This window comes from Populus alba, chromosome 17 (assembly GCF_005239225.2).
Source record: "Populus alba chromosome 17, ASM523922v2, whole genome shotgun sequence".
NCBI lineage: Eukaryota > Viridiplantae > Streptophyta > Magnoliopsida > Malpighiales > Salicaceae > Populus > Populus alba.
Window position 1 is genome coordinate 18,134,647 of NC_133300.1, and position 14,448 is coordinate 18,149,094.

The window sequence follows — 14,448 nt, forward strand, 5'->3', positions numbered from 1 at the left end:
TGGTTCTTTCGATTGGTTGCCATAGTAGCGTTTGTTTAAGGTTTTTAAGATAGAAGAAACTTATTTATTTTATGTTTTTTTTATATATTTTTATAACTAGACACGTTTTTGTGTTAATATTTTATTTTCGTTTCTTTATCTCGTGAAGTACAAGTACTGATAAGATTTTTGTAGGGGAGGGCAGGGGTGTGTGTTGATCTTATCTGAAAGTGGATAGGTATTGTTGAAATGTGGCAGAATAGTAATCAGCAAGGCAATAAAACCGAGTGGTAAAATCAATAGGTATGGTACTAAAAGCCAACATGGCTAAATCAATGATCCCTGTTGAGTGACAAGGCAAGTCTAAACCATCGCCATTAATTGCCATTGAAACCTACTACTCGCTCTTCGAAGTGGAAAGGAACCCCTGAGGTCCCCATGGCCACCATCAAAATAAATAAATTATGGTTTACTAGTGTTGGCCTTTATGGACCACAGGTTTTTCTTGTGGATGCAATTTGTGCTTCCAAGCTTTCTTGGTTCTGGACCCCTCTAACTCCATCTACAGCCCATTTATAACCAACTTTCACTCCAGCCTCTCAATTCTCACTTCTCACCCTCTATACATGCCATTGCCCTCTCTCTTCAGGTAAGTTCCACTCGGTTTCTCTTACTTTTCTTGCTGTCAAGACTCAAGCTTTGAGTTGCCTTTTTCTTATGCTCTTAATTTGTGAACTAATTCTAGTTATGTTGTAATAGTGTCTCACACTTTTCAGCATCTGGGTTTCTTTTATTTCTTCTCTGTAATTTGCCATTTAAGTTTATACAATTGAAGATGTCACTTGTCACCATGTTTCATGTCATGGGATTGGGAATGCTTTTCAAGCTCTGAACTTGAAGCCCTTAGTAAGAAATTGTAAAGCTACATGATTCCTGAAGAAAAAAATTTCATGCCTAAATGAATTAACCAAGTAGCTTTGTTGCAAAATAAGATGAATGCCATGTGTGTTACTACGATGAGAACTGAATTGTGGCTTTCTAATCTTAGTTCCGGTGCAAAAGTTCACTGCAATATCCTATACTTTTTAATCCAAGTTTTAGGAACAATCAGTTCTTAAAGTTGCACCTAAATAAAAAGTGGTAGTTCCTCAGAAGTTATGGATTTAAGATTATGGGATTTGTGAGATGTGTTCAATTACTCATGTTTTGGAGATCCAAGGTATCAATCATGTGACACTTTGAATGTTTTAAGATTTTAATAATGCATTTGGTAATCCTGTTGGTAAAATGTGGAGAAGACATTCGCCCAGATCATGTCCCTTGATTTAAATTTTGTGTTGGAAAGTGCATTTTTTTTTATCTGTCAGATCATAAACACATATGATTTGTTGGATCGACGCAGGCTGAATTCATTGTTTTGTATGTTCATGATTTTGACCATGTGTCTATTAAGAAATTTGAAATGACAGGGATCATAATGTTTTGATATCTCATGATTCACGTCTATTTGATATGAATTTTGACAGTTCTGAAGAAGAATCCCTTTTTAAGATTGTTCTAATAGTGTTCTTGTTCTCACTTAAGCTTTGAGCTGTTGTGAGGGAAATTCTGGCTGGTATCATTTTATTCTTGTCTTGATCTTTCCCATGGCACTTAATGCAAGCAAGGTTTCGAGCAGCCCTTTTGTGACTCAAAGGAAACTTACCTCTACATCTCATGGAATCATATGTTCCTTTTCCAAGTCATTCCAAAAAAATAAACTACACCCTACTCATCAAGGAATTGAGCTTCAACAACTGAGCAGTAAGCATCTCTTGACAGCAAAATTGGCCTTCTCTGGTGAGAGTTTGCAGGGCATACATGGAAAACCAGATAGTCTCAGATCTTCCACATTATGCCAGTCAACAAGAACTCATAAAACTGAAGAAAAAGAATGTACTAGACCATACGGTGACAGTTCTGATTCATCCAGGTCTGATTACATAATTACTTGTGTTTCACCACTTGAAATCTACCAGACATGTCATAGACATCCTTACTTTTATCATTGGACTTTGTCTTTCTGCCATTTTCATTTCGGTTAATGGCTTCAATTGCACTGTGGCACTAAGTAATTTACCCCTCCTTGCAACGTTACTTACAGTGCTAATCAGTAGCTCTTACAATGAATATTTCAAATGATTTAAGGTGAATAAGAATCCATGCTTCTAACATGGAATGTCGGTGTTAGAAGTACAAATCTTAGCATCTAGGCTTGTGGAATCTGATTAGTTATGTCAATGTTTATGTGAAGATATTGTATTGTCAGCATGGTCTGAAGTACATCGCAGGTTTGATCTTACCTGTTCTCAAAAAGATAAATGCTGAAGAATACATGATTTCACTGCACTTCCTTTAAAAGGAATTTCGTATTGTAGCTTGGCAGTATCTTTTTCCTGATACATGTTCCACATGTTCTATCACTCTGAAAGAAAATTCTGTTTGTTAAGTTAGCAAACCAGGTTCACTTGTCAATGTTTCTTTTGTTCTTTGGATCAACTTTCCAGTTTTGTGTAATTTGAGTGTAATAGATCGCCCTATTATTTTTCTATGTGAATCTATTTAGCCTTTGGATTATTGCAACTTTGAATTTACAGTACAAATAAATTGTTGGGTATCAGGGCACAACTTGGAGAAAAGGAAGATGAGCATCAACTCATGTCTGGGAGAACTATTCACTCATGTCATGCTTTAGCTGAAGCATGTAGATTTGTATATAATGATGCCAAGTTTGTAAATGAAAGGGCTCGCAACGACATTATTTTACTTTCACGGTAACATACTGTACCATATATATGTGCGCCATTTCATGGGAAACTTTGCTTGTAGAGTTGGAATACTTCCTGGTTTTGATGAATGACAATGAATGCATATTGTGGGAAACTTCTGGGCAAACTAAACAAGATGAGCTATAACTTCAGTTTTTCTGAGAGAAAATATGATGTGCTGAAATGTTTCAATTTAGTTATGTTTGAAGTATTGGATGGACAGTTTTATAGCTGTTCATTCTGATGCAAATGTTTTGATTTCATGTCCTTAATTAGTTTTATAGACCTTTGCTCATTATTTTCTTATTTTCTTCAGTGGGATATCAAGGCTGGATGCTCGTGCACGTAAAGGTGTTGCGATTCTTGGGTCTGGGTTTCTTAAACTCGATGGTAAATTCTCTGATCTTTCTGGCCAACATTTCTCAAAAACTATTAACCAATCAATTTCATACCACCACTAAAAATGCCATGCTTTGTCAATGTTGAAAACTAGATAAGATCAATTAATTTCATACTATTGAACATGTATACAAATCCATTATATTGCATTTATGTTTATCATTGTTCATGGCAATAGCTTTACTTTTTGTATTTTCGGATGGTTCCTTTTTATCATATTTTAAGGCAACGGTTTTTTTTATATTTTAGGTGGGGCTTGAATAAATGTGATATGAAGCAACAATGAAATTATATACTTTCTCTATGATGACTTTAAAGTCTCTTATTTAAGATTCCCCAGATTCTACTGTTTCATCTGTTGATCTTCTACCTTGCAGCTCGAGCAAGAGAGGACACTGAGAAAATTGACCGTGATGTGAAGGAAAAGGCTGAGCGTCTTCATCACATCGCTACTGTATGTCAATCTAGAAGTTAAATTTTGGATCTCTGAAAGACAAAGGATATTTCTTTCTCTTGCTTCTAAATATTTGTTTGAATGCTTTACTTTGCTGCAGATCATAAAGGACAGAGCTCAAACCAAATTGAAAACTGCTGCTGACAAGCATTGGAGTGATGGAGCCTTGGAGGTACCTGCCTCCTGTTCTCCTTCAGTGACTTCATTTATTCTTTATACAATGAATGCAACACTAAAAGTATAAATGCATCTTTCCTAGTGATGCATATCTGATATGTTTCTCCTTGATGGAATTTTTGGACACTTTTCCAGGCTGATTTGCGCCTTGCTGACTTCCGTGCCAAGCAACGTGCAATGGAAGATGCTCTAATGGCGTTGGAGGTGAGCTGACTGCCAATTCTTTCTTAATACGTAGCACTGATGTTTTGCAGATAAGGTTGTGAGATAACTTGTAAGATTATCTCATCATCATAGTTTTTCATGCCCAGCACCACATTACTTGCTTTGTTTTTCTAGTTACTGTAACTATCCAAATATAACTGAGTGTAAGATTTTACTATCCTGTGCCCCTTGGAAAGAATGATGAATTTATCTGTGTGGTCACAGTTTGTCAAAAATATCCATGACTTGATGGTGAGCAAGATGTACAAATTGTGAGTTCTTTTGTTGATGGCTTGTCTCCTTTGTATATTGATTTCCATCTTTCCCCTCATTATACAAAACCACTCATCCCTGAATCGCTATTTCCTGACGTGCTTTTGGCTATCAGCCCGCTGCGTAAGGAGGAAGGTTCACTAACTGCTAATGGCATACTGGGAAATATAATGCTTGAGAAAAATGGTAGGACACTGGACTTCTTCCCTGGAGAAGTATCAACAGATCGCATTACTGCTATTCAGGTCCTTTTTAATTGTCATCTTATTATTTTGATGCAACCATCCTCGTCAATTGTTTCAGTAATTGTAAATCTAATTTCATTTCATCTGATAAAAAACAGGAAGCTTACTGGAGTATGGCATCTGCGCTCTCTGAAGCTGATGGAATTGACTATACAGATCCTGAAGAGGTCTGAAACTGCACTGATGTTTCTTTATGATGAGGCAATAAATATGATTCTGGTTTCAATGTTTTCTTATTCACCTGTTTTTTCCTGTCTGGAGCAGCTCGAGTTGTTGGTTACAACTCTTATAGATCTTGATGCAATGGATGGTAAGGGTAGTGCATCGTTATTGGCAGAATGTTCAAATTCTCCAGATGTCAACACAAGGTAAGCTTCTTGAGATGCAATAACCCAATAAATACACTTTTTTCTACTCTCCAACTACATTTTACAGGAAGAAGCTTGTGTTTTTCTCTAGAAGAGGAATTTGTTACCCTCCTTTATTTTATGAATTCCCGACACTTGGATTCTTTTAGTAATAAAAGTTCTCAACGATTTCATCTTTGCCTGTAAGCTCTGAAATGTTTGATCACTGTCAGTAGTTGCAACTGCTGTGCGATCTTTTTCAGCAATGTAACCCTAGTTACTTGTTTTCCTAATTTATGACCTCGGTGCATAAGAATGTTCTTGTTGCATCTTCCCGTGGACACTGTTACAGTGTTCTAAACATTTATCCGCGTTCCTTAATGTCATAAGCGACAGTTATAATAGGTATTAGTTGTACATATATTGAGAGCCCCGGGTTACTGATCATGCTTCATCAGAATTTTGAAGGAAGTGAACAATGTTGACAGAGCATCAACATGGACACCTCTAAGACTTTGAAACCACTAACTTCCATAACAATTATAATTCCTGCATCTTCTTGCTTCCCTTCTCTCGTTTATAGTTCAATTAATTTTGTGGTGCAGACAAGCACTGGCCAATGCGTTGGCAGCAGCCCCATCCATGTGGACTCTTGGAAATGCAGGCATGGGAGCCTTACAGGTACTTCAATTTTCTTAAAAACAAAGGCTAATTCATTTCTTAATGGCATTAATTTTCACTTACAATTCTCCTCGCAGAGACTGGCAGAAGATAAAAACCCAGCCATTGCCAATGCAGCATCCAAAACTATCCATGAGCTGAAGAAACAGTGGGAAATACAGGAAGGAGATAGTTGGAGGTTCATGATGAATCAAAAACCAGTTGAAGAAGTAGATAGCCAAGAAGACAATAACGATGCAGATACAGGTTGACAATACTCGGACACATATACTGTAGATATCTACATGTAGGCTTAAATAGTTGCAGGCTAACCCTTATCACCAGAAAGTGATGGGTGCTATTGCAATGTAAAAGGCTGTCTTGTTCTCTAACTGTGCCTTGTTTTTATCATGTCTAAGTTGTGCTTAACTTTTCATATTTCATATGCCTGATCTATGAGAATTCAAAGACGAAGTTGGTCTTAATCTGTAAAGGCAGTGCATGCTAACATGGAAAAATATGTATGGCCTCTGCCTAATATGATACGAATAATGCTAGAGATACTTGAATTGTTACTAACATAAAGTAATGAGCTACTTTAGTTGTTCTTAACCAGTTGTCCAATGTTACTGCTGCAAGAAATTAGTTATCCTTTCAATCTTTTCTATATTGAAGTCATGTCAGAGGTACACCATTGATCTCTCATGACATGAACTTGCGTGTAAGCATCAAAGGCAACGAGTCTTGGTTTCGAGACACTTCCGTGTAATAAAAAACAAAAATGCATGTCTAGGCATGCCAATTAAAAAAAACAAAAAATTGGCATTTCATTTTTATTGTTCAAGAGTTGTGTAAAAATCTAGTTTTATCCTTGAAGTTTTAAATTTTTATATATTTCGTACTTATTATTTAAGAAATTTATGTTTAGGTTATAAAATGTATTTTGTTTGTATTTGGTTCTTGTGTGCAATGACTCTGAGAGAGAAATTCATTAAAAAGTGCTGGTTAACCATTACATTAATTATAATTTTATTGCGGTTTTAAAATGTGATATTACAAATATGTTGTATTTCATAATTGCAAAAAAAATAATTAATACCATGGTTTATAATATTGACACTTAAAAAAGTATCATGATTCTGAAATATAATATTACTGAAACGTTGTGTTTATAAAAACACGATATCATCAAACTATGTTATTTTATCAAAAAAAATATTTTATCCTGTTTTATTTATCTTTTTATTTTTTTTTCATGCTAATTACACAATTTATCCGTACAAGTTTGATTCTTGAATTGCTCCTCTACTTGCCCTTTAAACAGACAAGATTAAGTTATTTTTTATCGAGTTTTTAAGCATTCGTGGATAGGTGTATTGAAATTTCTTTCTCACCACCCCCTAAAATCTCGTATCATGAATAATACTCTTTACCATATATCATCTGGACCAAGGCTTGAAAAAGGACTTTGGAACCTGTTTCCTGTATGAACAATGAAGCTTACGCAACATCACAGTGCTAGGATTTGAGCATGCAAACTTGACAATCCAATTCTTATAAACATACAAGAAGCTCTATTGTGAAAGCAGCAAACACTGTACTGCTGCAAAAACTGAACTGCTGCAGATCTGGTGCATTCAAGTTCTAAATGCCAAGCAAACTATGAACATCCCGCATGCCAGTACCTTGCAAGATCCAAATGGATTGAAGTTAGGTGGAGGATCACCATTGGACCTTAATCATCTTATGGGCCTACTTGATTACATCACAAATTCAAATGACAACAGCTGATCTTCATCCTTATCCCATAAGAGGTAAATCAAGGCACCACCAAGCAGGGTACAAGAGGTCCATCACTGGACCTAAATTCCTTCAAGAAATGGCAAAAACACATGCAGGACCCTTCCCTCTTGTTAATAATAGTAATTTCTCTGCACTAATCCACTTCTGGACCTGTGCAATAAGGTTTGTGAACACAGGAAAAAGAAAAGAAATCTTCAAGGTCAAGTGTGTTTAGATTCCTTGATTAACAGTGCTTATGCTACTTAATTCCAGGAATCAACTTTTCAAAAAGTAAAGGAAAACAAAGGCACCAAAAAGCAAAAGCAAGGAAAGAGAGGGGCCAGATCCTACCATACCAATTACAGCTTTATTCACACAGAGGCTCTTTGGTCACCATCACAATGCCCTAATTTGATCCTCCCCCTCTCTTTTTCCACTCCCTTTTTCTTTCCTCCCATGATTCTGCCACTGTTTGACACCAATGTTTCATCATTCCGATTCCTCCTTTCACTTTTTCTTAAAAATAGTATCCCAAGTTTTTCTTCTCTCTTTTTTTCCCACTTTCTGTAGAGTGCATGAACCTGAAATGTTCATTGATTTTGAAGTTGTAACTAGAACATCTCAGTTATACTTGACATCACAGCAGAGAATCTCATGCATGCTTATGAAAACATGGCAACCTTATCTACATGCAAAATTGTGAAGTTGTTTGATGTTGAGGTTTTTTGAGGTTAAATTTAGATACAATTTCAGTTTATTTTTATTTTTATTTTTGGAAAAGATATAGCATAGAATGAGAGATGCCTTTCTTTTTGTCAATCTTGTAATTTATGTACAAGAAATGATATTTAACCCAAAAAAACAATATGAATAATTTTAAAGATATTCTTAGTGAATTGTAATGTTAATGTGGGATCCAAATTCCAATGATGGATTTTTTAAAAAAAAATTTCTTAAGAAATAGCTTTATTTGAATGTGTATATATAAAATAAATTTAATCTCAAACTAAATCATTTGGTTAAACACTAAATGATTTCGTAATGAGGTATTTTGTGGTTATTATTCTTTATTTATCACTTCAATATTTTATTAGGATAAAGTGGGTGAATAGTACAAGAAAAAAAATTATTAAAGAGAGAAGGAAAAACAACCCCATGAAAAAAAAGCTATGTGGTTGAATTTCTCAGTGTTGTTTGCGCAGTTTTCCATTCACATTTTAAAATAAAAAAAAAATATTCAACTACTAAAATAATAATAATAATAATAGCAATATCAAATGCTAGAGAGAGCGTCTGTCGAACTGCGTCGTCGCAGGTGGGCCAATCCATTTCAAAAAACTTTGGCCCACCAGCTCAATTCATGAGGAGGAATGTGGGCCACACCTTCCGCGTGGTGTAATCAAAATCAATTCAAGTGGCCCCCCCATGGCCACTTTACAAGTGTTTGTTTATCCTAATTTATACTTTCTGAAAATGCGATTTACATGATTATGCCAAAACTGAAAAATGTATTTGTACACGGTACCTTCATGGTTTATAAAGATATTCGGGTTAATACTGAAGTAATTATGTATTTGTACGCAATATTTTTTTTATTATCATTTTACTAATTGAATTATTTTTTTCAATTTAATCCCTTAACATTTAATTTCAAACTATTTTTATATCAAATTTAATTTCATTTTTTTTATATTTCTTTTATTTTGGAGCCTTTTTTATTGCATTTTGTTTTCAAAAACATCCCTAGCCAATTTGTAGATTTATAATTATGCTTCTTTATTTTTTTAAAGGTTTGCCTTCTATGGAGTTATTCTCAATTCATAATTAGAGTTTCAAGTTTTAAAAGTTAATATGAGCTGAATTTGATATATCTTTTAGGTTCTTTTTTAAAATTTATTTTTTTATTGTTTTTATCTTTAAATATTTGATTTATTAAAAATTGATTTTGATGCTCTTTTTTTTCACTTTTTTGTATGTTGGCTTATCTTAATCCTATACCTGTGGTCGCTAAGTTAACGAGTTAACACCAATATTTTTTTCATTGTTTTTTTTTTTTTTCCTTTTAGAATTAACATTGATATAATTTAATAATTAAATTTTATGATTACCTCAATATCACAACCAAGGTGCACATTTCACATGCTAACTTAGATAAGCTCGAGTTTTTTTTTTTTTTATATACTATTTTTACTTTGTTAGTTTATTTATTATTGTTATATTTTTTAATTTATATTATTTAAATTAACTAAGATTATTAAACCCAATTAAATTATTAACCCAATATCAAAAATAATTTGTTTTTTTATGAGCACTTGCATCGCCTTATATCTTTTTTTAGCATTTGAAAAAAACTTTGGCCGACCTTAGCATAACGTGTGAGCTTATCTAGTTAATATACAAATGTAATGCAAGAGATTCATGAGTTTGAGATTTGATGTCAAGATTTTTAAAACCAGTTGTGATAAATTAAAATGATTTATTTTGGTAGAAAATAAAAAATATATGGCAAGATTTTACCCAAGAGTTGAGTAAGCATCACCTTTGTTAGTGCCATAAACGTGACCTATGCTATTATTAGCTTTACAATTCATCATATTATAAGATATAATTACTTCACTGTTACTATAAGCAAAAAATAAATCATTCTGAAAAAGCATCATTGCTTCTCTTCTCTGCACAGCTCAGCCTTTGTTGCCGTGTCTGAACAACAGAAACATTCTTCATCCCCTCCCTTTTTAACGTCTCTCTCTCTCCCTCGCCACTGAGTGTAACAAAAGACAACAGCAGGAAACCATGGCAGGCAACAAGTTTGCAACCATGCTACAAAGAAACACACACAAACTCACTGTAATTCTAGTGTATGCAGTTCTTGAATGGATTTTGATCTTTCTCCTACTCCTCAACTCTTTATTCACTTATATGATAACCAGATTTGCCAAGTACTTTGGCCTTAAAAAGCCTTGCCCTTGGTGTTCCAGGATTGATCATCTGTTGGAGCCTGGAAAGAACACCAACTCTTGTAGAGATCTTGTGTGTGAGACTCATGCAACTGAGATTTCCAAACTGAGTTATTGTTCAAATCATCAAAAACTAGCTGAGACACAGAATATGTGCATGGACTGCTTGGCTTCTCGGCCAAACCACAGTGATCAGTCTGCTGGAATGACGAGGAGGATTGCTTTCTTTACTTGGGTGAGCAAGGATGCAATTGAAAATGGTGAAAATATTGGGTTGTGTTCTTGCTGCAATGAGAACATAAACAGCAATGTCTACCCTCCTTATTTTCTGTTCAAGCCTTCCTGGGATTCTTTGAATTACAGCAAGAAAGGAGATTTGATCTTAGGAGAGATGGATGATGAAAAAATTGGAATTGACTGCAAGGACAAAAGCAAACCTGATAGCTTGGCACATTATACTGACCACGAAGACAACAATGAGATTGAAAGAGACGATGGAGAAGGACAACAGGATCATGAAGAGGCTGCTGATGAACATCAAATGCTATCTGATGGTGGAAGTTCTGGCCTCAAAGATGCAGTGGAGCACTGTTCACGGTCTGAAACAAACTTGCAATGTGATGAAAAGGAAGCTTATATTATGGAGCGTGACTCGTACGGTATGAATTCTATTCATCAAGGTTTTGATGACAGTATGATTGAATATTGTTTTGGAAAAGACGATTCCATTGAAACCATCCATCTGCATTTGGAGAGGAATCTAGGCTGTGACTTTAATCGTTTAATCCCTGTTGAATTGATTGATTCATCAACCACCGCAATTTACGAATCCTGCAACTTAAAGCAAGATCTTGCCGAGGAAACTCGTCAAAATGGAACAACTGATTCTGCATCGCATATCGAAATGAATAATGAAGAAAACACAAGTTACGCAGAAGTTGAAAGCGTGAATATAGCAATGGATTGCTGCGACAAATCTTTAGACTCGAATAGCACAGAGATGAAAAAAGATCCGGACAGCAAGGAACGCGAACAAGTTGGGTCTCTAGAAGAAGCTCATACATTATCCCTTAGTGGAAACAATGTGGATATGGTGGAAACCAAAGAGCCGGATGAGTTTCCAGGTATTGCATAACTATTCACTTATGGAAATCTCAGTCATTTCATTTCTTTTTTCCTTGCTTGTCTGATCTGCTTTTTTCTTGAACATTATTTGCTTAACCAACATTGTGCAATTATCTAATTTAAAAGCAGCTCATGAGGAAGAAAATAATGACTCCAACTTGTTGGCTGAGCAAAGAAAATCCAAGGACTTCGTAGAGCTCTCTGATTTTGCAATCAATAAACCACAAGATCAAGAATCAACAATATCGCCATGCGTGCAAGAAGATCACTCTTCTGTAAATGGCAATGAAGCAGAAAATCTCGATGCCCCTGAAAGTAATGAATTTGGTAAGCAGAACTCGATTTCTTACCTCCTCTAATAATGCTTGCTCAATTTAATTACAATGGTCGGCCAAATAAGGGGTACATCTATTGTGATTTTGCTACACTAGGTCCAAACAACAGAGAAACGACTACCATGGAAGAAAAAATGTTGTCAGCTGATAATAACCAAGAGAGTATAAATCATCATTTATCTTCGCATTTGGAGTCTACTGAAGCTGAGGAGGAAAAGTTTCCCGAGACACCTACTTCTGTTGACAGCGCTCACTACTTGCATAAGAAGCTTTTGATATTTGAGAAACGAGAGTCAGGGGCCGAGGAATCTTTAGATGGAAGTGTGGTAAGTGAGATGGATTCCGGTGATCCAGTTCTTTCGATTGAACAGCTGAAAACAGCACTTAAATCTGAAAGAAAAGCTTTTGGAGCATTGTATACAGAACTAGAGGAAGAGAGGAGTGCCTCTGCAATAGCTGCAAACCAGACAATGGCTATGATAAACAGGCTTCAAGAAGAGAAGGCAGCAATGCAAATGGAAGCATTGCAATACCAGAGGATGATGGAAGAACAGTCTGAATATGACCAGGAAGCCTTACAACTTCTAAACGAGCTCATGGTCAAGAGAGAAAAGGAGAAGCAAGAGCTTGAGAAAGAGTTGGAAGTCTATCGCAAGAAGGTTTTGGACTATGAAGCTAAAGAAAAACTGAGAATGATGAGAAGAACAAAAAATGAAAGTATAAGAAGTAGAACCTCTTCTGCTACATGCAGCAGTGCTGAGGATCTTGATGAGCTATCTATTGATCTCAATCGTGAAGCGAAGGATGAAGATGGTAGCAGCAGTATCGAAAACCAAGAAATTGGTAGCAATAATACTTCTAGTGATGATGTCGTAAATTTGCAGGAAATAGCACTGGATTATGTGAAGCAGATAAGTGCTCTCGATGATCCCCTGGCTGAATTTGAGGAAGAGAGGCTGTCTATTTTAGATCAGCTCAAGGCATTGGAGGAGAAGCTACGAAATTTGGATGCTAATGAATACAATGACGATATGCCTTCGGAAGAGCAGTCCTCAAAGTATACTGTCAGAGGATTCGATGAGATCTGTGAAATAAGCACTCCAGAAGAAAATGGGATTTCAAATGAATTGTCAAAGAATGGAGATTATCCTGAGAGGAAAACAGTGAGTTCCATGGCAAAGAACCTCCTTCCTCTTCTGGATGCTGCTAATAATGAAACTGAAGAAGGGTTTATATTCAACGAAAATGTTGAATCTGAATTTGTTAGAATGGAAAACTCTTTGGTTCCCAATTTTGATTTAGACAGAAAAAAACTAGTAATTGAAGAGGAGGTAGATCATGTTTATGAGAGACTACAAGCTCTTGAAGCAGACAGGGAATTTCTGAAGCATTGTATGAGTTCAATACAGATGGGAGACAAGGGGACGGATCTTCTCCAAGAGATCTTGAAACATCTGCGTGATCTTAGAGCGGTGGAACTCCGGGTAAGTAACACGAGTGAGGAACCTCTGGAGTGAAGTAACGCCCAGCAACCATGAAGGAGATGAGGTAAATTTTCTTTTCTTTTCTTGCTGATCATTCCAAGTTCCAAATTAAAATCTCAGTTAACAAAATATCATAATACAATAGGATTTCAAATATCAACACAGCTAATTTGTTTGACAATCCAGATCCCTTTCTCATGGATGAGAAGGAAAGCTTGCTCCGCATCAAGAACAGGTCAGAAAGTTTGAGGAACTGTGTTTTCTGCAAAATGCCAGGAAATCTCCTGATGGAGCAGAGGATTCCTGGTCTTTAGTTTGTTTCCGTCGGTGAATGATATCCACACACACAAAGAAAAAAAATTACGTCTCCCCCACCTCTAAATGGTCTCTTTTGGGTTTTTCTGAAAAGGTGCAAAACCCAAAATTTTGCAGCATCTCCTCCTAGCAGCCTTTTCCCAGGCAAAGGAGAAGGACGAAAAGGATTGCACAAGTATACCTGGTTTGATGGTTTTGGCTAGGTTACTTGCAAGTAGACTGAGCTTTGTATTTACCTTTTTCCATATCATACTCTTTTGTTTTAGACAGGAAAGGGGAAGGAGGATTAAGCCTTCCTTCTAGTTTTTTGCATTGGTTAAGTCATCTGGGTTGAAATACTGTGTCAAAATTGTGAGTGGTGGTTGTCATTAATTTTATTTTTTTGCTTTTATACACTTCCCTTTCACGACAATATTGTAATTTGGACAGATTTCCATACTGAAAGAAGAGTTGCTACCATGTTCTGTTCATTTCATCAATGGTGAAAATTATTGGTAACAGACTCCTATAATAGAATTTTCCCATGCTGAGTGAAGGAGTATCAGTCCTGGATTTAGAAGAAAAAATAAAAATTAAGATGGTAACTGGTTAATGAAAAGATTTTGCAGAAAACTCATCCATAGTGGAATCTATTTTCTGAGGCATATAAGCCACCTATCAAACTGAATTTTCTCAACTCAGGTTTTAGTTCTTCCGAAAAAAACTTGCATGATTAAAGGATCGCGTTCTATGTGAAGGCATTGTCCTGGAGAGGTCCTTGGGATAGGAAAGATTATCGAAGAACAGACGCTCGACATAGATGCACAGCAAATATAAACGAAGCGAAATAAGAATCCATGGAATTGATTGAATCCGAACATACTTGCAAGAAGAAAGTTGATAAAGCTGGCAAATCCATCTGTCAT

General features: G+C 35.7%; 2 protein-coding genes across 6 annotated transcripts; both read left to right on the plus strand.

The window, feature by feature from the left end:
* The first annotated feature begins 430 nt into the window (after positions 1 to 430).
* Positions 431 to 6,157, plus strand: LOC118028836 (senescence-associated protein AAF, chloroplastic). Of its 4 annotated transcripts, none has more exons than XM_035032556.2 (13): positions 453 to 628; positions 1,506 to 1,951; positions 2,640 to 2,792; positions 3,103 to 3,176; positions 3,563 to 3,639; positions 3,740 to 3,811; positions 3,952 to 4,020; positions 4,246 to 4,292; positions 4,409 to 4,538; positions 4,637 to 4,705; positions 4,803 to 4,906; positions 5,491 to 5,566; positions 5,644 to 6,157. In XM_035032556.2, exons 2-13 carry the CDS (start codon positions 1,626 to 1,628, stop codon positions 5,815 to 5,817), a joined length of 1,371 nt encoding a protein of 456 aa, XP_034888447.1. In that variant the 5' UTR covers positions 453 to 628; positions 1,506 to 1,625; the 3' UTR covers positions 5,818 to 6,157. The 4 variants fall into 4 exon arrangements, with proteins under 4 accessions (XP_073262082.1, XP_073262083.1, XP_034888447.1 ...); XM_035032554.2 differs by having other exon boundaries at positions 456 to 628; positions 1,564 to 1,951; XM_073405981.1 differs by lacking the exon at positions 2,640 to 2,792 and having other exon boundaries at positions 431 to 628; positions 1,564 to 1,951.
* A 3,786-nt stretch (positions 6,158 to 9,943) lies between these two features.
* Positions 9,944 to 14,013, plus strand: LOC118028833 (myosin-binding protein 3). Of its 2 annotated transcripts, none has more exons than XM_035032550.2 (4): positions 9,944 to 11,408; positions 11,536 to 11,736; positions 11,841 to 13,292; positions 13,415 to 14,013. In XM_035032550.2, the coding sequence occupies exons 1-3, from the start codon at positions 10,121 to 10,123 to the stop codon at positions 13,259 to 13,261; spliced, it is 2,910 nt and encodes a 969-aa protein (XP_034888441.1). In that variant the 5' UTR covers positions 9,944 to 10,120; the 3' UTR covers positions 13,262 to 13,292; positions 13,415 to 14,013. The 2 variants fall into 2 exon arrangements, with proteins under 2 accessions (XP_034888441.1, XP_034888442.1); XM_035032551.2 differs by having other exon boundaries at positions 9,945 to 11,408; positions 11,539 to 11,736.
* Positions 14,014 to 14,448: the final 435 nt, after the last annotated feature.

Bases quoted from the DNA above. Each gene is read 5' to 3' on its own strand.
- LOC118028833 (XM_035032550.2), top strand. From the start codon at position 10,121: ATGGCAGGCAACAAGTTTGCAACCATGCTACAAAGAAACACACACAAA. The intron at 11,409-11,535 runs GTATTGCATAAC...CTAATTTAAAAG, and splicing joins AGAGCCGGATGAGTTTCCAG to CAGCTCATGAGGAAGAAAAT. The intron at 11,737-11,840 runs GTAAGCAGAACT...TTGCTACACTAG, and splicing joins CCCTGAAAGTAATGAATTTG to GTCCAAACAACAGAGAAACG.
- LOC118028836 (XM_035032556.2), top strand. From the start codon at position 1,626: ATGGCACTTAATGCAAGCAAGGTTTCGAGCAGCCCTTTTGTGACTCAA. The intron at 2,793-3,102 runs GTAACATACTGT...TATTTTCTTCAG, and splicing joins GACATTATTTTACTTTCACG to TGGGATATCAAGGCTGGATG. The intron at 4,539-4,636 runs GTCCTTTTTAAT...GATAAAAAACAG, and splicing joins ATCGCATTACTGCTATTCAG to GAAGCTTACTGGAGTATGGC.